The sequence below is a fragment of the Canis lupus genome, chromosome 23 (assembly GCF_003254725.2).
Source record: "Canis lupus dingo isolate Sandy chromosome 23, ASM325472v2, whole genome shotgun sequence".
In the NCBI taxonomy this organism is placed as follows: Eukaryota; Metazoa; Chordata; class Mammalia; order Carnivora; family Canidae; genus Canis; species Canis lupus.
The window spans coordinates 12594516-12616444 of record NC_064265.1 but is presented as its reverse complement, the minus strand read 5'-3'; the positions used below and the strand labels follow the sequence as shown (position 1 = coordinate 12616444).

The window sequence follows — 21929 nt, the reverse complement described above, 5'->3', positions numbered from 1 at the left end:
CTCTTAGTTTTTCCTATTAAATAGGAATGTCTCAGTTTGAATTTCCCAGAAGTGGACCCTGGGACTAGGATTCTCTTGAAAGTGATATATTAGGTATTTAAGAAAGAAAACAGATGAACATATGGGAAGCAGAAAAGAAAAAAAGGAGAGAGGGAAACAAGCCATAAGTGACTCTACAAAAGAGAACAAACTGAGGGCTGGAGGGTAGGTGGGTGGGGGATGGGCTAGATGGTGATGGGGATTAAGGAGGGTGCTTGTTGGGATGAGCACTGGGTACTGAGGTGATGAATCACTGAATTCTACTCCAGAAACCAAATTGCATGAATGTTAACTAACAAAATTTAAATTTTTTTTAAAGATTTTATTTATTTATTCATGAAAGACAGGGAGGGAGAGAGGCAGAGACACAGGCAGAGGGAGAAGTAGGCTCCATGCAGGGCCCGATGGCCCCTTGTGAGACTCCATCCCACGTCTCCAGGATCAGGCCCTGGGCTGAAGGTGGTGCTAAGCCGCTGAGCCACCTGGGCTGCTCACAAAATTAAAAAAAAAAAAAGAGAAAAAAAAGACAAGACAAGACAAGACAAGAAAACAAAAGAAAAGAAGAGACATACCAAGAAGCATTCTTGGGAGGAAAGAAAGGAAAGGGAGGAAGGGGAAGGGGAAGAAAAGAAGACATACCAAGAAGCACTCCCAGTATAAACCAGGAGATTGGTCAGTAGGACAGGCAAGGGAAGAGGGCCGAGCTGAAGTGCAATAGCAAAGCTAAATCACACTGGGGGTCATTCTGGCTCACGCCCACTGGCGTTAAGAACTTGTGGGGGGAAGGATGCTTGGAAACCATCTGGCATTTGCAACAAGGCTTCCTGCAGCCTAAGGCCATTTTAGGACAAAGAAACCAGAGACTCAGGTGCTGGCTGGGGAGCCTGTGTGCAGGCAGGGGAGGAGAAACCCAGGATGGTGTGGAACACTGACAGTACCAACTAGGGTCACTACTTCATTTAGTTGTTGGGCCTGGCTCTTGGGCACTATTTAGTTTAAAAAGAAGAAAGAGGATAAAGAAAAGAGGAAGAAGGAAAGGAAAAAGAGATTCTTATGGGCATTTTGAGAAAAACTGATTTGTTATAGGTGTCCTTGTAGGTAGCCAGGTCTGACAAGGAAAGGATTAAAATTCAAGTAATTTGGGGAAAATTCATGATACATGAGCACACTGAAGGCCCTGAAGTGCCTGACAGCAAATAAATTGTGTACCTTTGTTTAGCACGGCACATGCCACATGTTTTTCTGATTTATCTAGTGCACAGAACACACCCTAGCAGGGACCTCCCTAAGCTGAATTCAACCCTTTCAGAAACCCTTAACCCATCTCAGAGCTGGGGTGAGTGAGATCCACCCACTTCTTCACCAACCCCCTCACCCCACCATAGTACCTGATGAACTGGATAGAGCTGTGCTCTTTGAAAAACACAGAGTTGGTTATTTAAAAAAACAAAACAAAACAAAATATTTTATTTATTTATTCATGAGAAACACAGGGAGAGAGAGGCAGAGACACAGGCAGAGGGAGAAGCAGGCTCCATGCCGGGAGCCTGATGTGGGACTTGATCCCAGGGCCCCAGGATCACTCTCTGAGCTGAAGGCAAGTGCTAAACCGCTGTGCCACCCAGGTATCCCCCAGTGTTGGTTATCAATTTAGAATGCTTTGAAGCATCTCTCCTGTGAATCGGCCATGATAATAATCAAGCCTTCTCTGCAGAGGGCACTGGAGGGATGCTGCAGGAGGACGAGGCTCTTCCTGCTTTTCCAGGAGTCAACCCCAGTTGGCTCTATGGGTGTGAGGACATCTGACAGAGTCGGCCCCAGCCATGGGTCCGGAACACAGTCGTTCTGGGACATTGCAGCTTTGGTCTGGCAATAACCTTCCCATGGCCCACTTGACATGGAAACCAAGACTCTGGTGTAGCCAGCATGTTCTGAAGGGCTCAGACTCCCACAGCATGCTCCTACTACCTCTCACTGGGCTGCATTCTAGAGGGTGGCCTATAGCTTCCCAGCAGCTGTAGACCACCCTTGGCCTGGCGGAACCAGAAATTCTCTGCTGTCCAGTGGGCCGAACCATACCTTCTCCAACAAGATCTAAACATCTTCCAAGTTTGGCCTTTCTCGAAGATGCTCTCTCAGCAGTAGTGTATCATATAGTTTCCTTTTATCCTAGAGTTATTATATCTTAGTGAATACTTCTTTACGTAAAACATCCCCTATTGAGTCTACAGTATTCTTCTATCTCCTAGTTGAACCCATAATGCTACTTACATGAAATGAAGCTCATTTTCACAAAAGGAAAATGTCAAGAAAGAGCTGTCAGGATATTCAGTTCTGATTAAGGGCCAAAAAAAAAAAAAAGTGTAACTGCAATTTTCAAATTAGATGAAGCTCTCTTGCCAGCAATTTGTGTTAAGTGCTTTTAGTAGAAAATAGCTGTTTTTTGAAAGGAGTCTAGATTCATCCTTCAGCCATTGGTCTGAAAGTGGATAAATCTAAATCACATTAAAAAATAGAACGTATCTGGTAAGGGTCGTGTGTTTCATATGACAAAACTCAAAACAAAACAAAACCAGCCTCCCCCTCAAAACCTCAAATTGCCTTAACAATAAATGGACTATTTTGGCTCATATAACCAAAATATCCAGAGGCAAGGCTGGCTTCAGGAGCAGTGTGATTCAGTGCCCAAATGATGTCACCATGGAAAACTTCCTTCAATTTTCTTTTTAAAGATTTATTTATTCATGAGAGATACACAGAGAGAGAGAGAGAGGCAGAGACACAGGCAAAGGGAGAAGCAGGCCCCACGTAGGGAGCCCGACGCGGGACTCTATCTGGGGTCTCCAGGATCTCACCCTGGGCCGAAGGCAGCGCTAAACCGCTGAGCCACCCGGGCTGCCCTCCTTCAATGTTTTTAGATTTATTCTCATATTATACCAACTGCCCTTCCTCCAGTAGCTTTAGGCTCTCCTCTTGTATGGCAGCAAAATGGCCCCAGCAATGTCTTCCTTTCTTACTAGTCTGATTGGGTTATATTCCTTTTCTTGAGCCAGTTAATACGGTGATTTAAGTCCATCAGGGCCCAGCCCTAGAACTGAGGGTAGGATCATTCCCATCTAAACCACATGGCTGAGAAATAGAAATGGTTTCCTACTGGAAAACCAGGGTGATGTTTTAAAGGGGAAATAGATGCTGAGCAGTTTGTATTTTATTTTATTTAAGATTTTATTTTAAGTAATCTCTAAACTTATCTCATCAACCCAAGATCAAGAGTCACTCTACTGAGTCAGCCAGACAGACACCCCTGATGATGAGCGGTTCTTAAAGATGACAGGTGTCATCTATGGACACATGGTGAAAATAAAACAGTAGAATAAAGAATCTGTGGCTTCAACTGAACTTCCAGAACTTTGAAGAAATAGATATACCTTAAGGAAGAAAAAGCCGTAATGTGAAATCTGAGAAAAACACTTCAGAATGCCAGCCCTGAAAATCCTAGGAATCTAATATATCAGCATGTTTTAAATACACTGTAAAAAAAAAAAAAAAAAAAGTTATTCACAAGGCCACCCCAGTTAATTTGGTGACTCTGTACAGAAAGGGCACTCCTGATCTTGAACTTGAATGCCAACTACCAGAAAATTTATCCAGATCTAAAATGCATGCCATGTAAATGGCGCCGCTCCAGATAATGACTCCTTTGTGCAGTGCACAACTTTTACAGCAGTATGTAAAATACCTGTACATTCATTCCAAAGGTTCAAAATGCAAAAGGCAGGAATAATAGATCTCCTTCCAATCCTAGTATCTCCCACTAGAGGCAGTGTTCTCAGAGAATGCGAGCTTCCCAACATGTTTCCTTATATTACTTCACCTCCTGAGTTTGGAGAACATGGGGAGAGGCAAGAAGTGTCAAAGACAGCTGCAAATCAGATAAGCTGGTTTTCTTTCCAGTTTCAGGCAAGCTACAGCTCACTCTCACCGCATGTCTAAGGGAATGTGGCTAATGTGCTTCCGACAGGAACCCTAGGGCACAACATCTTTTATCTATTTAAAATATTTATGGTCACTCATTACCGTAGTGTTAACATATATTAATATACAGGACATCCTTCTACACTGCAATGTGAATACCATTCCTTTTTGGTTCTATACATGGTAAAATTTCCATACAGAAATTACTGCCTTCCCCCAGGATATTCGGAAATAGTTATCATTACTTTGACCAAATGTCTACTGGCTTCCAAACTTAAATTTCACATAAGTGATTTGCTCCTTGCCACACTGCTGCAAAAATGAACTTTCTTTTTTTTTTTTTTTAAATGAACTTTCTACAGCATTGATGTAATCATGTCATTCTCCTGCATAAAATACTTTAATATTTTCCTGTTCATTTCAGGTTAAAATCAGTAACTCTTGGCATAATTTTTAACATTAAAAAGTATAGAAAATGCTAAAATTTATTGAATTCATTAGCGAGGAAACCAGTAAGAAAGTAAATCTGGTTCAAGAAACATCTGAGGAAAAAAAAAAAAAAGAAACATCTGAGGAATTGAGGTTTTATATAGACCTTTTTAAAAAAAGAAAGAGGGGCACCTGGGTAGCTCAGTGGTTGAGCGTCTGCCTTTGGCTCAGGTCGTGATCCCAGGGTCCTGGGATCAAGTCCTGCATTAGGCTCCTCGTGGGGAAGTCTGCTTCTCCCTCTGCCTGCGTCTCTGCCTCTGTCTGTGTGTCTCTCACAAATAAATAAATAAAATCTTAAAAAAAAAGTTAGGATAAGTTTGCTAAATTATATACAAGGCTAATTAATGTCCTGCAAAGCAATAAACTGCAAACTTTGAAATTATCTTTTCTACAAGAAAGAATTTATTTGCATCTCTGCTAGACACAAATCTACTAGTTTTCATGGAACTTCCTGAAGGCTGAGTCCTTAATTAATAGTAAGTAGCCAGATCACACAATGGTACAATCACCTAGACAACTGTATAATCTTTGGGTGGGCCTCTTACTCATGGCTTTAGTATGACATTGAAAGCACATGGAGAAATCTACTTGGCTTTACTTCTAGGTTTTCTGTAATTTTCCCTAACTTTCTTCATAATATGACCCTCATGCACTTTGCCAAGCTCATTTCCTACCACTTCTGAGGTTCTCCAGGCAAATGAGCTGGAGTGCTGTGCTCAGAACACGTTGTCTCACTTGTGCCCTTTGTCTTTTGCATAGGCCATTCCTTCTTCCTAAACACCCTTTCTCTTTCCACCCCATTCTAGTCCTTTCTCCCCTTCGTTGACCTGGGTAATGTTTGGTTAACCCCTGAAGGACAATCTCATAACTCAGCAGGAGGATCACCTACACTGAGGCTTTCTGGATCATCTGTTCTTCCCCATCCGCCCTGAGTTTAGGGGCCCACCTCAGATCCTCTCCTAGGCCTTGCATTCCTTCGCAATAACCATAAAGGTGACATTTACTGAGCTGTTACTATGTGCTTGACACTGTGCCAAGCTCTTTATCTACTTGATTTCATTTCATTCTCCCAACAGCCCCACAAGGCAGGTACTATTATAACATCAGTTATAATATAACTGTCATAACTATGATATGTAATCTTATAACCTCTTCCATCATGAAAAAACAGAGGCACAGAGAGCTTAAGGAGCTGAGCCCAGGTCACATAGCTGATTGGTGGTGACATGATTTCAAAAGTGGGTAGGGACATCTGGGTGGGTCAGCTGATTAAGCATCTGCCTTCAGCTTAGGCCATGATCCCAGGGTCCTGGGACTGAGCCCTGCATCAGGCTCCTTGTTTGGCAGAGTCTCCTTCTCCCTCTACCCCTCCCCCTAATCGTGCTCTCTCTCTCTCTCTCTCTCGCTCTCATGCTCTCAAATAAATAAATAAGATCTTTATATACAGGGGAACCTGGGTGGCTCAGTGGTTGAGTGTCTGCCTGCCGGTCAGGTTGTGGTCCCAGAGTCTTGGGACTGAGTCCTAAATTGGGGTCCCTGTAGGGAGCCTGCTTCTCCTTCTGCCTATGTATCTGCCCCTCTGTGTCTCTGATAAATAAATTAATACAATCTTTTTAAAAATCTTTATAAACAAACAACAGACATAACCTGATAGTGTGACTGGAGAGTCGAGCCCTCAGTGACCACCCTGAACTGTGAACAGTTAACCACTTGTTTCTATCCAGGTCAGACTATGAGATCTAGACGCAAAGCTTCTCTTTCATCTCTCCACAGGGCTTGGCCCTGACTAGGGTCGTTTATCATTTGTTGACAAAATATAAAAGCTATTGTTGTAGGTAAACCTTGTTTCATTGGGAGCATTCCACAGTCTTCTCTGACGGGAAGCAACCATACCTTCACGGTGCCAATGCTTAGAGGCAGAACACCAGGAGGAAGGAATTCCTCATGGACCCGAATGATTCTTCTAATGCACAATGTCCTATTTGACCAAGTTCTTCCCAGGAGTGTACAGGAAAACTCAATGCAATTAAATTGTGTCTCACTGGAAATGCAATTATTCTGTGATTAGGACAGAATGTTCTCTGAAGTTCATGGTAAGACAAATGTATTTTATTGCAAACTGGAGTCAGACATCTCCTATTGAAAACATTTCCACAAAAACAAAAAAACAAAAAAAAAAAAAAAAAAACATTTCCAAAATTATACCAAACAGGCAATTCCATTTTTAATCAACTATAAAGAACAGACAAAACCAATCTGTGTTGATAGAGGTCAGGATAGTGGTAGCCCAGAGGCAGGGGTGATTGAAGGGGGGGGTGCCAGGGGACGTTAGGGAAATGGAAATGTTTAGTTCCTGATTTGAGTGCTGTCACACAAATGTATTTAATTTGCAAATATACGTCAAGCTGTACACTATGTACACTGTACACTATGTAAACTGGGACAAGCATATATGCTTTTCATTCAGTTTTCTAGAGAACATATCAGGTATTGCAAGGAGGTTAAACCTGGGGTAGCTAACTAAAACACCCTCAGGGCTGAGTAGGAGACATACACAAGTAAGAAGTAGACTAGGAGGTGGGGGACACCTCTCTGTAAGGGGCAGCCACCACTCGGGTTGCTCTACATTGAGACACTAGTTATTGCAGTGTTTGAATGCTCACCCAGTGGAATCAGCCCTTCCAAATCATCAACAGAGGAAAGAAATCCACATCTTTATGAGGATTCTCCAACATTTTAAGTATCAGCAACTAGTCTTTCAAAAATGTTTATTTTTATTTATTAAAGATTTTATTTATTCATGAGAGACACAGACTGAGAGGGACAAGCAGGCTCCATGGAGGGAGCCCAATGTGGGACTCCAACTCGGGACTCCAGGATCACGCCATGGGTTGAAGGCAGGTGCTAAACCACTGAGCCACCCAGGGATCCGCTTCAAAAATATTTAAACACTGTATGGGCCACATGAAACACATCTACGAGCCTAAGTTCTGCCTCTTGACCACTGGTTTATGAACTCTGTAGTAAACAGATAAAGCAGTATATGGAGTATCTCTTTAACTCTCTTTTGCAGTAAACGTTGTCTAACTCTGGGAACAGTCATAGTGGCTAAATGCTCCTGGCTCGCAATGTCTCACAGGGTACTCATTAGCCAGGGAACTCAATATCTCAATGGGCCTCACCTAACAAAGTATATTAGGCCATGATTCTGATAATATTGAGAACAGCAGTGGTGTAGTAGATGTGGATACTGCCCCACCCTTTACCTGGCTAGTGCACCCATGCCCTAAACTACTCTTGAGTTTTGGTGGCTGATAGGTCACAGCTCCTCACCTTCCCCAGAGGACTGCCCTCAGAGCCACTTTGCTCAGACTCGTCTACCCCCTACATGAAAAGGCAGGGTGCCCAACGCCACTGACGGACCAGTGTAACAGTATACAAGCTCAGTTTTCTTACCCTAAGGTGGGAAACTCCCTCTGCAGGGTTCCATGACATCAGGTTGAGGCTAGACTTTGGCTGAATTCACATCTTCTATTTGCTTCAATCCCTAGCTCTATCCTGCCTCCTTTCATTCTTACAGGTTTTTTCCTGAGATAAACCTCAACAAATCACTTGCATATGAGAGTCCTTGGCTCAGGCTCTGCTTCTGGGGATCCCAACCAAAGGTAAATAGTTTAGAAGGAAGAGTTTGGAAGAACCGAGTCTTAGACTGAGCCTTTACTAGTTAGGATAATTAATCTTTTGGGGTTCCAGTTTCTTATGGGCTCATTAATTAATTAATTCATCAGAACCAATGGTTCCACTTTTTTAAAAACGTGGCATGAAATTCTTGATCTTGGGGTTGTGAGTTCAAGCCCTGTGTTGGGTATCGAATAACTTTTAAAAAATAAAAATCTTAAAAAAAAAGAAGAAGAAAGAAACAACTCTGTCAACTAAATCAGGAGATTATGACTTATTTAAATTTTAAATTTTTATTTATTTTATTATTTTTAAAGATTTTTATTTATTTGATAGAGAGAGACTAGCAGTGCACAAGCAGGGGGAGCTATAGAGGGAGAAGCAAGTTACCTGCTAATTGGGAGCCTGATGCAGGGCTAGATATCCCAGGATCCTAGGATCATGACCTGAGTGAAGGCAGACACTTAACCCACTGAGTCACCCAGGCAACTCTTTTTTTTTTTTTCTTTTCTTATAGCTATCCATTGTTCCAGTACCATTTGTTGAAAAATTCCTTTCCCTGTTGGATTGCTTCGGTTTATAAACTTATATGGACATAAATTTTTATAATTGATTTCTCTTATATATATGCAGAAAGAAAACATATTTGTTCATACATATATATTTTACATATGTGTTGTACATGGTACACACATATATAATGCATGCATATATAATGTAGATGTAATAAAATTCACATTTATAGCCTTATTCTTCTGAATTACTTTTCAACCTAGAGTCTTTATGTAAGTGATATTTATAGCTGATATTGCCCTCTAAGGCATCAAGAATGTCATATTCAGGATCTCTTAAGAGGCTACTCCACTACTGCCTCTAGGCCTTTTTTCCAATGCCCTGACCCCATTTTGCAAGTTTTGATGTTGGTGCTTTCTAAATCTTACCATAAGCATCAATGGAAGATTTTCAGACAACAGCTAGGACTCATATTCCTCTTTCAAATGCCTCCTAAATGAGTCTTTGACCAAGACACTGAAGGGTGGCAGTTAACCAGTTTTACAACTAGGAATTATTACTAAATTGACAAATGTGTAGGCAGTGACAGCTACATCACAACTGCCATATGGCCAACAATGATTTTAAGCCACCTCTCTATTTCTGAGACGTCAAAATGTGAAAAAAAAAAAAAAAGTGTAATCCATTAGGCACTATTAGCCATTAGTTACCTTTCTATTTCTGAGATGTCAAAACGTGAAGGAAAAAATATCTAATCCAGTATTATGTACCTAAAGCTCAGGTTTGTGCCTGCCTACCAGGTGATCTTTAGGAAGTATTTCTTGAATAAATAAATAGATTTTTTTTTTAATTTTAAAGATTCCTTTGACCTGCTATTTTCCTCTGTTCAGTAGTTTTGGCCTATAAAAATGTACCATCATGTTTTCCAAGCCCCAAACCATCCGCTATTTTAATAACTACAAAACTGCATTGTGGCAATTCTTGGATTTGACTAAATGCAATCTCAAGAGTGAAGGAAATGATGCACCAAATGGAGGTGTTTCAAAAAATAAATGAAAACCCAGAGCTTTTGAGGAACTAATGTAAGTGCAGCCTTAAAGGCAGGGTTTTAAGTTACAGCTAAAACATTGGTGTACTTTAAAGAAAAACTTATTTCCAAAAGCATTACTACTAGGTGTGTTTGGCCCGCTGACATCATTTGTTACTTTAAATCCTGCTTCTTAAAACTAGGATAGCACAGAATTTAAACCAACACATAGTCCACCAAAGCCCATTAAATATTCTGTGTTGACATCTATCCAGCCTGTGACTTAATGTCAGATTACACATAATAAAATTTGTTAATAGGTCCTTCTACGATATTGATACTTTGTAGAATAATTTTATTTGAGCATAAAGAATCCTAGGGGTTTCTTGTCATATTTACAGAACTTTCCCAAAATACTTGGATGTTGTTGTTGTTGTTGTTGTTTTTTAAAGATTTTATTTATTTATCCATGAGAGACATAGAGAGGCAGAGACATAGGCAGAGGGAGAAGCAGGCTCCCTGTGGGAAGCCCAATGTGGGACTCAATCCCAGGACCCCAGTATCACAACCTGAGCCAAAGGCAGATGCTCAACCACTGAGCCACCCAGACATCCCGATACTTGGATGTTTCAAAAAGAAATGATCTTGTCAGTTTCCTGGCTTAGTATACTATAGCTATCAGATGTAACCATTAGGGGAAGCTGGGTGAAGGGTTTCTAGAACCTCTCTACTGACTTTGCAATTCCTTTTGAGACTTTTCCTAGTCAGTTTGGGCTGCTATAATGAAGTACCATAGACAGGGTGGCTTATAAACAACACAAATTATTTCTGGAGGCTGAAAGTCCAAGATCAGTGTGCTAGCATGGTCAGGTTCTGGTGAGAGCCCTCCTCTAGGTTGCTAGAAAGAGAGCAAGCCAACTTGCTGACCTCTTCTTACAAGGGCACTAATCCTATTCATGAGCTCACTCATCTCCAAATATCATCACCTTGGAGACTTGGGTAGCAACTTATGAATTTTGGGGGGGGGGGGGGGGGACACAAATATTCAGTCCATAACAAGATTATCATCATTTCAAAATAAAAGTCATTTATATGTCATTAAAAAGTAAAGAGATATTGCCCTCTGGAAAAGAGTACCCTTGCATTGATGTTAGCATATTTATTTATAAGATTTCTTTTTCTTTTCTTTCTTCTTCTTCTTCTTTTTTTTTTTTTTTCTGAGAGAGAGCATAAGAGCAAACAGGGAAAGACAGAGGGAGGGGTAGGAGGGAGAGACTCTTAAGCAGGCTCCATGTTCAGCTTAGAGCCTGAGGTGGGGCTCAATCTTATAACCCTAAGATAACCGCCTGAGCTGAAATCAAGACACGGAAGCTTAACCCACTGGGCCACTGAGGCATCCTTTAAAGATTTCTTTTTCGGGGATACATGGGTAGCTCAGCAGTTCAGCATCTGCCTTTGGCTTCAAGCGTAATCCTGGGGTCCAGGGATCGAGTCCAGCATCGGGCTCCCCGCAGGGAGCCTGCTTCTCCCTCTGCCTATGTCTCTGCCTCTCTCTCTATGTCTCTCATGGATAAATAAAATCTTTATTAAAAAAATAAAGTTTTATTGCTTTAATAATTTGGGAGCATGGAGTACTCACAGTAGACATTTCCTTAAACAGCTACAAGACTCAAAACATCCAATGACAATGTTCCTGAATATTCTTCATTATCAGAAGGAAATCTTACTCCATTTTTGGTGGTTCTGAGAGTTATGTTTTGGGAATAATTTCAGCAAAGGAATACATTTTAAACATCAAAACTACCATTTCTATCACTCTGCTAAATAAAAGTAAACTACTAAATTAAAACTGATTCTTAGCACGCATTTCACCAAGTATTCTAGATCTCTTCCTGAAGGATTAGACAGTTATTACAATTTTATAAAATAACATTTTTATGTTTTTAAGATCAAAATATATCATTCTACAGCCACAAGCCATACACTATAATTTTATCTTTCCAGCACATATTACTGTAAATATTGAAAGACCTAAATAATTTTTTGACTGCAGGGTGGATTGCATTTTCCAAACTGGTCTTGCTGATCCTGTTAAAAAGATTCTGGAATTTTTGCTGTATTTGGAACACTACCTGGCTTTTGATTATACTTACCTCCTTCTTCATTTCCTTCTGCCTAATAAGTTATTGTAACTCTACCATTTATTTTTCTCTCCCCACTATAATAATGGCTAATTGCTGATTTGCTGATAGGCTTAAGCACAATTTAGTAAATAGAATGAAATCACTAAAATTGGGCTTAACCAATGTATCTTGATAAGAAATATCAGTTCTTTAGTGACTTTTTTTTTTAAGATTTTATTTATTTATTCATGAGAGACACAGAGAGGCAGAGACACAGGCAGAGGGAGAAGCAGGCTCCCTGCAGGGAGCCCGATGTGAGACTTGATCCTGGACGAGGGATCACTCCCTGAGCCAAAGGCAGACACTCATCCACTGGGCCACCCAGGGGTCCCTAGTGACTGGTTCTTGATCCTTCAGTAACTATTTCCTGAGTACCTACCATGTGTCAGATCATGTTGTAGGCATTGAGGATACAAGGATAAAAAGAAAAGGAGAGAGAACTCCACAGGGAGACACAGTGTGTCCTGCACAATAATTGGGGTGACCAGGTAACATATCCTCAAAGTAAGACAATGTTGAGAGTCAGAGGGGACATGAATAATATGGCACCTAGGCAAGACTCAGATCATCCCTGTTCCTAATGGAAATTCATACAATGTGTCATAGAAACAAAAAGGAATGACCCTCTGAAAAAACAGAACTGAAATAAAAACCACCATCCATTTCAGATCCCCCAGTGCTATAAAGCTCTGCTCTGAAAAATTATGTGCAACTAAGTTATTTAACGTGTAAAGAATCTTCATTCAAATGACTATTGTGTGAAAGGCATTTTTAAAAGCAAGATTGCCCAGTGTAATTTTTGCAAGTTGTATGGGCATTTGGATCTATCGAGAAGGTTAAAGATAATTTGTTCCTGGAACAAGTATGCCATAGATATATTCATTTCATATCAAAAGTTAATAAACCAGCTCTAATGGAGTAATTATTTGAAAGCTTCCATCCAAATCTCTTTTTCACCTACTGCTATTCCCAGCACTCTTTAAAACTGCAACCCCAGCTACAGCAGATGATTATATATGCTTCTCTGGTTTAAGGAGTAAATTAATTTTGCACGTAATTGCCCCCAAAGATCTATATGAGAGGCAATTCTATTTTACGCTTTTGTTTTTCCAGAACAGCAATAAATAGTACAAGACACGGATATGAAACTACACCTTGCTATGGTTAAAATGTCAAACTCTTTAAAATCTACTTACTGAGATATTTCCAGTCCTAAAAGCAAAAGATTTTCTAGAGGGACTTAGTTAGAACCCTGTAAAGTAATTTTTTTGCGTATGTCTTTAATGGCTGTGCCTGTCAACAGATAGGTTTGTTTCCCAAAATCAGGTGCATGGGGAAAGGTGACTGCAGATACTTCCTATACAAAGGCGTTCAGAGGGAACAAAGTCCTGTTTACCATCCAAACATGCCACTTCATCAGGCGGATTGGAAATTACATTTGCCTGTATGCTGCAGATACCTGAGCAATCGGTTCATTGTGAAAAAATACCTGATACACAATACATGATATTTTGACAAATTGGGCTGTTCCTGACCCAGGCTGCTGTAGGGAAGAGTATTGAGTTCATGTCCTAGCTTTGGGCACTCACCACTGAGCATGCTCTTGCATCTGTAAGTTGAGGTTTTGGGGCTCCATGGTCTCTAAGCCTCCCTCCAACCTTCCTAGCCCAGTCCACAGCCTTTTTTTTTTTTTTTAAGATTTTATTTATTCATTCATGAGAGACACACACAGAGAGAGGCAGAGACACAGGCAGAGGGAGAAGCAGACTCCACGCAGGGAGCCTGATGTGGGACTCGATCCGGGGACTCCAGGATCACGCCCTGGGCTGAAGGCAGGCACTAAACCGCCGTGCCACCCAGGGATCCCCCCCAGTCCACAGCCTTGAGACAACATGTCACTGGGAGCAGCTGATGAAACAATTTTCAGATGAACTTTTGGGTTTAACTAGATGGTGCAATATGCCAAAAAGGATAGGGGGAGGTGACAAAGGAGTAGATACCATAACCCCTATCTGGATGCACAAGGCTCTCCTGCCTGAGCGACCACCAGGGCTGGCCTTTTGTGGGATACTTCTTAGCATAAAGATGCAAGGTAATAATATAAAACCTCAGAAGACTCCTACAGCGTTGCCTCATTTCCCAACAAATAATCATGATTATTATTACCCAAAGAATAATAATTATTAGCAGTGATAATAAACTTTAGGAAGGCAAACCCAGGTCTTGCGGGGTCAGAAGCTTTTGCAATCTTGAGGGGCATCTTTTAGAAAGATAATACACAATTATAAATACAAAATTAGGCAAGAAATGTAAAGACCTTGGTAGGGGCCCTCATAGAGCTTTTAGAAGGATCTGTGCAATTGAGGAACTTATAGTGTAAGCATCTTTATAGTAAGTCTACTTCCGCTATGTGCTACTAATAGCCTTAGAATGTAAGCCCCAGACGGGTAGGGATATTAGTCTATTTTCATTATCGCTGTTCCCCTGCCCCACTACCCCATGCTCAGACCAGGGCTTGCACACAGTGACTGCTCACTAAATATTTGTTGCACAAGTGAACAAAGGATAAAAATGATATCTAACACTCCTATGTTCAGGAACTATGCTGAGTATTTTTTTAAAAGATTTATTTATTTATTTATGATAGAGAGAGGGAGAGAGAGAGAGAGGCAGAGACACAGGAGGAGGGAGAAGCAGGCTCCATGCCGGGAGCCTGACGTGGGACTCAATCCCGGGACTCCAGGATCGCGCCCTGGGCCAAAGGCAGGCGCTAAACCGCTGAGCCACCCAGGGATCCCTATACTGAGTATTTTATATATATGAGCTCATTAGATACTTACCATGACACTATGAGATCATAATTGTCCATGGTTACTGTTAGTTGGTGGCAGGTAGTGGCTGTTCTCAGTGCTTTACAGTATTGATTAATATAATTCTGACAATAGCACTAAAAGGAAAGTGCTTTTATTAAGATCCTTGGTTTCCAGATAAGGAATCCAAGGCACAGAGATGTCCATTGTTAATGGTCACACAGCTGGAAATGGCAGAGCTGAGATGCAAAGCCATGTATTCTGGCTTCAGAATCTGTGCTTCTGGGATCCCTGGATGGCTCAGCAGTTTAGCACCTGCCTTTGGCCCAGGGCGTGATCCTGGAGTCCCAGGATCGAGTCCCATATCGGGCTCCCTGCATGGAGCCTGCTTCTCCCTCTGCCTATGTCTCTGCCTCTCTCTCTGTGTGTCTCTCATGAATGAATAAATAAATTAAAAAAAAAAAAAGAATCTGTGCTTCTGGCTATACTGCTGCCTCCCAGATAAGGAAGGCTCAGAGGGCTCCAGTGACCAGCAATATTGAAAATAGGCCAGCTTTTGTTCATGCTTGCAGTCCAAGCCTCTCACATTTGCCTATGGTATACACGCCTTGGATACCACAAATATTAACTACCTACTAGCAAAGAAGACAAATGTGTCTCAGCTCAGCCCTTCTAGAATCCAGTCTTAGTCGAAACATGATAGGAAAGGAAGAACTGAATTGAAGTCACAATATAAACCTATGTGGAAAAAGGGGGGAAATGTTGGGTGTCTTTCCATACCCAGGATGGTGCTTTTCCAGGTTCTGGGCAAGTTACATCACTACTGTCACCTCTTACCACCCCCACTCTTAGCCCAGCCTGGGACCCAGCATGGTAAGAGAAACTCTTTCCCAGTCAGGGTACTTGACATAAATAGATTTTAAAATAAGATCAGAATATATTTAGATGATGGCCCACTCCCTCCACCACCATCACCAAATAAAAATCTTACTCTGATAATATCAAGGAACTTGGATTCAAGACCTATTTATAAAAAGGAATGACTGGGCCATCCATCCAGGGAGTGTCATCCATTTCCTTGTATTTTGAAAAGTTATTTAATCTTGTTTGAGGCTTTACTGCTTTCCCACTGAAAATTAAATCAGGACAACAACACGTAGGGGGATGCTGCTCGTTGCCCTCTGCATCTCCTCTCCACCTTTTCCCATCCTGCTCTGGCACCAGCCTGCCTGGGGTAGGCTGTACAAGGCTGACTCTTTAGCCAATAGGGAATCTCAGCAGATGGCTGGAATAAGGAGAGATGGGTGAGACAAGGTCCTGGTGTTTATTCTTCCAACTTCTTCCCTTCAAGGTTGGCTCGTGCTGGCTGCTTCAGCTTTTGTAGGACAGCAGAGGCACCACCACCACTCAGCCTCTCCTGTCCACCCTTCCCCCAGGCCTACGAGCAGTCACAGCGCCACCTGGTCCTAACCCTGGGGAACTGCACTCTCCCGTAGGGCTTCCTATTGTCACAAAGTCCTAAATAAACAGTTCCTTTGCTAAAACTCTTCCCCAAATACCCAATCTCAGTGTGCCATCAGTTTCCAGCAGAGGCCCTGAAGTAGGGGATTTGGAAGACTGTTCCTCCTCCTGGCAGCTAAAGTGAGCCAGCTGGGCCTTGGGTGAGGAGAGTGGAAGGGAGGGGAGGGGACTGGGTGCATAGCTGCCATAAGCTTCTGCCTCCTGCAGCCTAGAGAAGTACCACCTGTGGCAGGTGAGGCACTGGATCTTTGGGAGGATTAGTCTTAGAACCAAAACTGCTGGGAACGCCTGGTGGCTCAGCAGTTGAGCGGCTGCCTTGGGCTCAGGGCATGATCCCAGTCCCAGGATCGGTCCTAGGATAGAATCCTGCATTGGGCTACCTGTGGGGAGCCTGTTTCTTCCTCTGCCTAGGTCTCTGCCTCTCTGTGTGTCTCTCATGAGTAAATAAATAAAATCTTAAAAAAAAAAAAAAAAGAACCGAAACTGCTTAAGGAACTCCAGCTGAAAGACAACTCTATTGGTTATTAGATAACTTTGCAAATAACACCGCATATATAAGTTCATCATTAATGGAATAATTATTATTAGTGGAATAATCTCTCTGCTTTATTAAGTTAGCAACATTAAGATAAAAAATGTTAACATTTGGAAGTAGGAGTTAGTAAGGAGCTTTCTTTGCAGACCCTTCCCTTCCCTGAATGTCTCTCACAAAAAGTCTGTCATTAAATATTTGCAAGCCATCTATCTGGGGTTAATATTTAAAATATATAAAGAGCTCATACAACTCAAAATCAAAACAAAGAAACAAATAATCCAGTTGAAAAATGGGCCTAAACAGACATTTTTCCAAAGAAGCTATACAGATGGCTAACAGACACATGAAAAGATGCTCCATATTACTCATCATCAGGGAAATGCACATCAAAACCACAATGAGATATCACCTCACACCTGTTAAGTTGGCTTTCATCAAAAAACAAAACAAAACAAGAGACAGTAAGCATTGGCAAAGACGTAGAGAAAGGAAACCTTTATATACTGTCGGCAGGAATATAAACATTGGTACAGCCACTATGAAATCCATATGGAGATTCCTCCAAACAAACAAAACAAAACTTTCAAGGTCACAGCCCTGAATACTTGACCAAGCCAAGGAGAACTATAGTGAAACCATTTCTTGGGTATTTGCTATATGCCAGATTGAAGTCTCTTAACTTATCTATACTCACAAAAACCTAATTAGAAAGTAAGTACCATTATTATTTCCATTTTTTAGATGAGGGACCTGAAAGTTTAAGTAGCATGCACAAGGCAAAAAAGTTAATAACGGCTGTTTTGGTTGTCTATTTATTGCTGTGTAGCAAACCATCCTGACAGTTGGTGTAAAACCAACGCCATTTTATCATGTCAGGGATTCCAAGGATCAGGAATTCAGACAGGGCACTACAGAGCTGATTTGTTTTTGCTCTATAATGTCTGGGAAGACTTGGCAGTGGGGCTGGAATAATCTGAGAGTTCTCACTCACATGCCTGGCATCTGGCCTGAGATGTCTCTAAGACTGGGCTTACCTAGGATAGTAGTCCAGAGTGCCTAAACACGGCCTCTTCATGTGGCTTGGGCTTCCTCATAGCTGGGGGCCTCAGGATAGTCAAACTACCTACATGATAGCATGGGGCTTCAAAAATGAGCATTCTGAGGAATTAGGTGAAGCTGCCTAGCCTTTTATGATCTAGGTCACAAGTCACATAGCATCACTTCCATGCACAAAGTGAGACATAGATGAGGGGACACAGACCCCTCATAATAGGAATATCAATTAATTTAGAGCTGTTTTAAAACTATTGCCGGGGATCCCTGGGTGGCTCAGCAGTTTAGCGCCTGTCTTGGGCTCAGGGTGTGATCCTGGAGTTCCAGGATTGAGTCTCACATCGGGCTTCCTGCATGGAGCCCGCTTCTCCCTCTCCCTGTGTCTCTGCCTCTCTCACCCTTTCTTTCTGTGTCTCTCATGAATAAATAAAATCTTTAAAACTATTGCCATAGTAGAACACAAATTCAACCATAACCAAGATATTAAACATAAGTGATGCCGTCTTGGATGCTCTAGACCAGTCCATCCATCAGCTGAACAATCTCAACTGACACTGCAGAGATCAAAGAAATCACCCAGCCAACTCTTGCTCAAATTCCTGACCCACAGAATCCGGGAGGTATAATAAAATGAGGGTTGCTTTAAGTCACTTAGTGTTGGGGTAGTTTGTGACATAGCAATAGTAACTGGATCTCATGTCTTTATTTCACATAACCTGTATGGTAACCACTATTGCTTCCAGATTAGGAAACCAGGGGGAGAGAAATTAACTCACCTGGCACTGCCCAGCTAATAAATGGAGCCATAACCCAGATCTTTCTGAGTAAGCAGTTCCTATTCCTTCTACTATTGCACACTGCTCCTAGAGGGTGAGAACAAATCTAGATTTTAAAAAACTACAGAGAAGGGAGGTGGGCGGGGGGATGGGGTGATTGGGTGATGGGCACTGAGCAGGGCACTTGACGGGATGTGCACTGGGTGTTATGCTATATATTGGCAAATTGAACTCCAATAAAAGAATATACAAAAAAAAAGTTTTAAAAAACCTACAGAATGCTAAAGATGCCCTGAGATGCCTCCCTCATGCTTTTGTCTGGACCAGGCTTGCTCGAAGATTATTGATTATGAAAACAAATACCTCTCCCCCTGGTTCTAGGGCTAGACTCTAGTGGTTGTTTCTATGACTTCAGCCTCAGAAAGGTCTTAGGGAAGTGTTTATTTATACTTCCCTGGGTTTCATGTAGGTCATGAAGCAGCTGGAGAGAGTGAGGTTCATGGTCACCAGATGGAATGCCACTCTGGGGCAGGGAAGGGACTCCCCTTTATTGCCCTCCCACAGACTGACTTCCCATCTCACTTAATGGCAGCCCCATCCTTCCTGATGCTCAGGCCAAAACCTTGGAGTCACTGTCAATTCTTCTTTTTCTCACATCCCAGCCAACCCACACCTAATCCTGTTGGCTCTATTTTGAAAATACATCCAGAATCCAACCACTTCTCACATCCTCCACTGCAACCACCAGAATCAAGCCCCTATTATTGCTCTGCTGGATTACTGTGGTCACCTCCTCACTGGTCTCCCTGCTTTCTGCCACCTACGGTCTATTCACACGAGTGGCCCTTCTAAAACCCACATCTGAATGTGCTCCTCCCTCTGCTCAAAACCCTCCAGTGGCTTCCTTATCTCACTCAGAACAAATTCTGAGATCCTTGCTATGATCTAGGAGACTAGGATTTGTCCTCAGCACCATTCTGACCTCATTCCTTCTGTTCTCTCTTCCAGCCACTTCAGCATCCTTTCTGCCCTGAGATGCCTCTCCTTGGGGCCTTTGCTCATTTTGTCCCCTCTGCCTAGGGGGCTCTCTCCCATATCCTCCCATAGGCACAAACCCAATGGCTCCACTCAGATCTTTACGGTACATGCTGCCATTCCCAGGAGGCCCTCCCTGGCCACCTAGTTGAACAGCATACACTTCCTTTCCCCTTTCTGCCTCCAGTTTTCTACATGTCACTGATCCCCATTCACGATTATTTTCTGTCTCCCTCTCTGGTATGTAAATTCTATGAGAGTAGAGATTTTGTCTGTTTTGTTCACTATTTTATCCATATTGTTGAATGAATCGAATCAAAGACTCTCTTGAAAAATCTGATGAAAAGAAAAAAAAGAGAAATCTGATGACAGCAAAGATCTTCTCCTCAGATAAATGCCGTGACATGCATGATTTTGCAGACAATTTCTGGGGGCTCCCAGGTCCCCAGAATCTGTAGATTAAGAACCTCTCTTTAGAATGACAGTTTAAATAACCAGGAACTGGGCCGCCTGGGTGGCTTAGTGGTTAAGCATCTGCCTTTGGCTCAGGGTGTGATCCCCAGGTCCCAGGATCGAGTCCCACATCGGGCTCCCTGTATGGAGCCTGCTTCTCCCTCTGCCTGTGTCTATGCCTCTCTCTTTCTCTCTGTGTCTCTTGTGAATAAATAAATAAAATCTTAGTAACTAACTAACCAACCAGAAACTCTAAGCTCTAACTTCTAAAGAGCTGAATGCCTATCTCTAGTAGATGGTAGTTAGACTCGAGTCACTAGTTAGATTATTCATATATAGATTCATCCAATATTTACCAAGTGCCAGCTATGTGCCAAGGTCTGCGCTAATCCCTAGAGGAATAGAGGGACCTGTCCTTAAAGCACTCAGTACACAAAAAAGATTGCCAAGTGAACACCCAATTCTAACAAGGTCATTCCAACAATAGAGTATTATACACCGTCTAATGATGGCATAAGAGAGGCCATGACTAACTCTTAGGTGGAGCAGGCCCTGCGGCAGGGTCTTGAAGCATGAATAAGAGTTTGTCTAGCAGAGACTAGGAAGAAAGGGCAATCCGGGCAGAGGGTCAACAAGCACCACAGCACCCACAAAGAGAAAGCTATGCATTTGGTCTAAAAACACAACTGTCTTAAATTTCCTGCAGAAGCAGGCCTGAGAAAAGGAATTGAGCATGAGTAGTCTACTTTGGCATCTGAAGGGAACATGAGAAGAGAATTGGGAAGCGATAAGGCGAAGGGACGGCAGCCAATAAAGAGGGCATTGTTGAATTAGTTATAGACTCTGAACACCTGAAGCTTAGTCCCTCGAGGAAGCTCCAAGAAATGGTGTGCAACACATGATTCAGAGTTCTCCCATCCCAGGGGCAAGGGATCTGGGGTGTGTATACTCTGATTCCTGAGAGGCATCCCTGAGGGCTATAACCAGCTCAATCTTCCCCTCACAGTCCAATTTCTCTTCAAACCAGTTGGGATGGCAAAGGTAGGTTGAATTATTCAAATTGCCTTGAACAAATCGGGGTCCAACCGTGGGGCTATGAATGGGGTCAAACTCCTCCCACTGTGGCCATCCCATAATGATGGTAGATATGATAAATGTTGGGGAGGTAACCTCAATGTCCACCAAACCCATCCTCTTATACAGACGCTCATCCTATGACTTCAAGACCTGGTTCAAGGAGATCTAAGGAATCATGGCATCTTTTCATACTTCCAGATGGCTGCTCATTGAACCAGATTTGGAGAGATGACCCAGCTCCTGGTTGATTCAGTCTTCTATCTCCGGCTGCACCATATTTCATCAGCCACTGATTCCTGGAGTCACTGATTTTGCTTAACCTCCCACAGATTAAAGTTCTCTGGTTTTGAGTTTCAGTATCTGCCTCAACTCATTTTAGGAAACAAGGTTCTTCCCCAAAGAGGGGGAAAAAGGAGGGAGTGGAGAAGATTGAAAGGTGAAAATGAAAAGCCCAGGACTGGGTGATGATGGGCACTCAAGGGAGAGCACAGACCTTTTCCTATGAGGCTAGTTTTGAGGATAATAAAGCAAATGGGTCCCCTCTCCCAGTAAAGGTCACCTTGTATAAAAGGGCAATTGTTCCACAGTAGCTTTCAGTTATTCCCCTCTGATGTTATCTGGCCAAAACAAAACCAAACCCAAAAAACATGAGCCACCTTGATGGGCTCTGGAGTCCTTTTTTGGTTTAGCTGCTCAGAGCAGGGGCAAAGCATAAAGTGAACAGCCCAGAAGGCTGAGCTCTTAGGCAAAGTGAAGAATCTCTCC

The 21929-nt window shown here is 42.3% G+C and overlaps 1 protein-coding gene across 1 annotated transcript in view; it reads left to right on the top strand.

The window, feature by feature from the left end:
* The window catches only part of GPD1L (glycerol-3-phosphate dehydrogenase 1 like), a 109661-nt gene extending 88141 nt beyond the window's left edge, over positions 1 to 21520 (top strand). The window contains exon 8 of the mRNA XM_035704755.2: positions 21363 to 21520. Within this exon, the coding sequence (XP_035560648.1) occupies positions 21363 to 21396 (34 nt within the window). The 3' untranslated portion in view covers positions 21397 to 21520. The remainder of the gene's footprint in view (positions 1 to 21362) is intronic.
* The last annotated feature ends 409 nt before the right edge of the window (positions 21521 to 21929 follow it).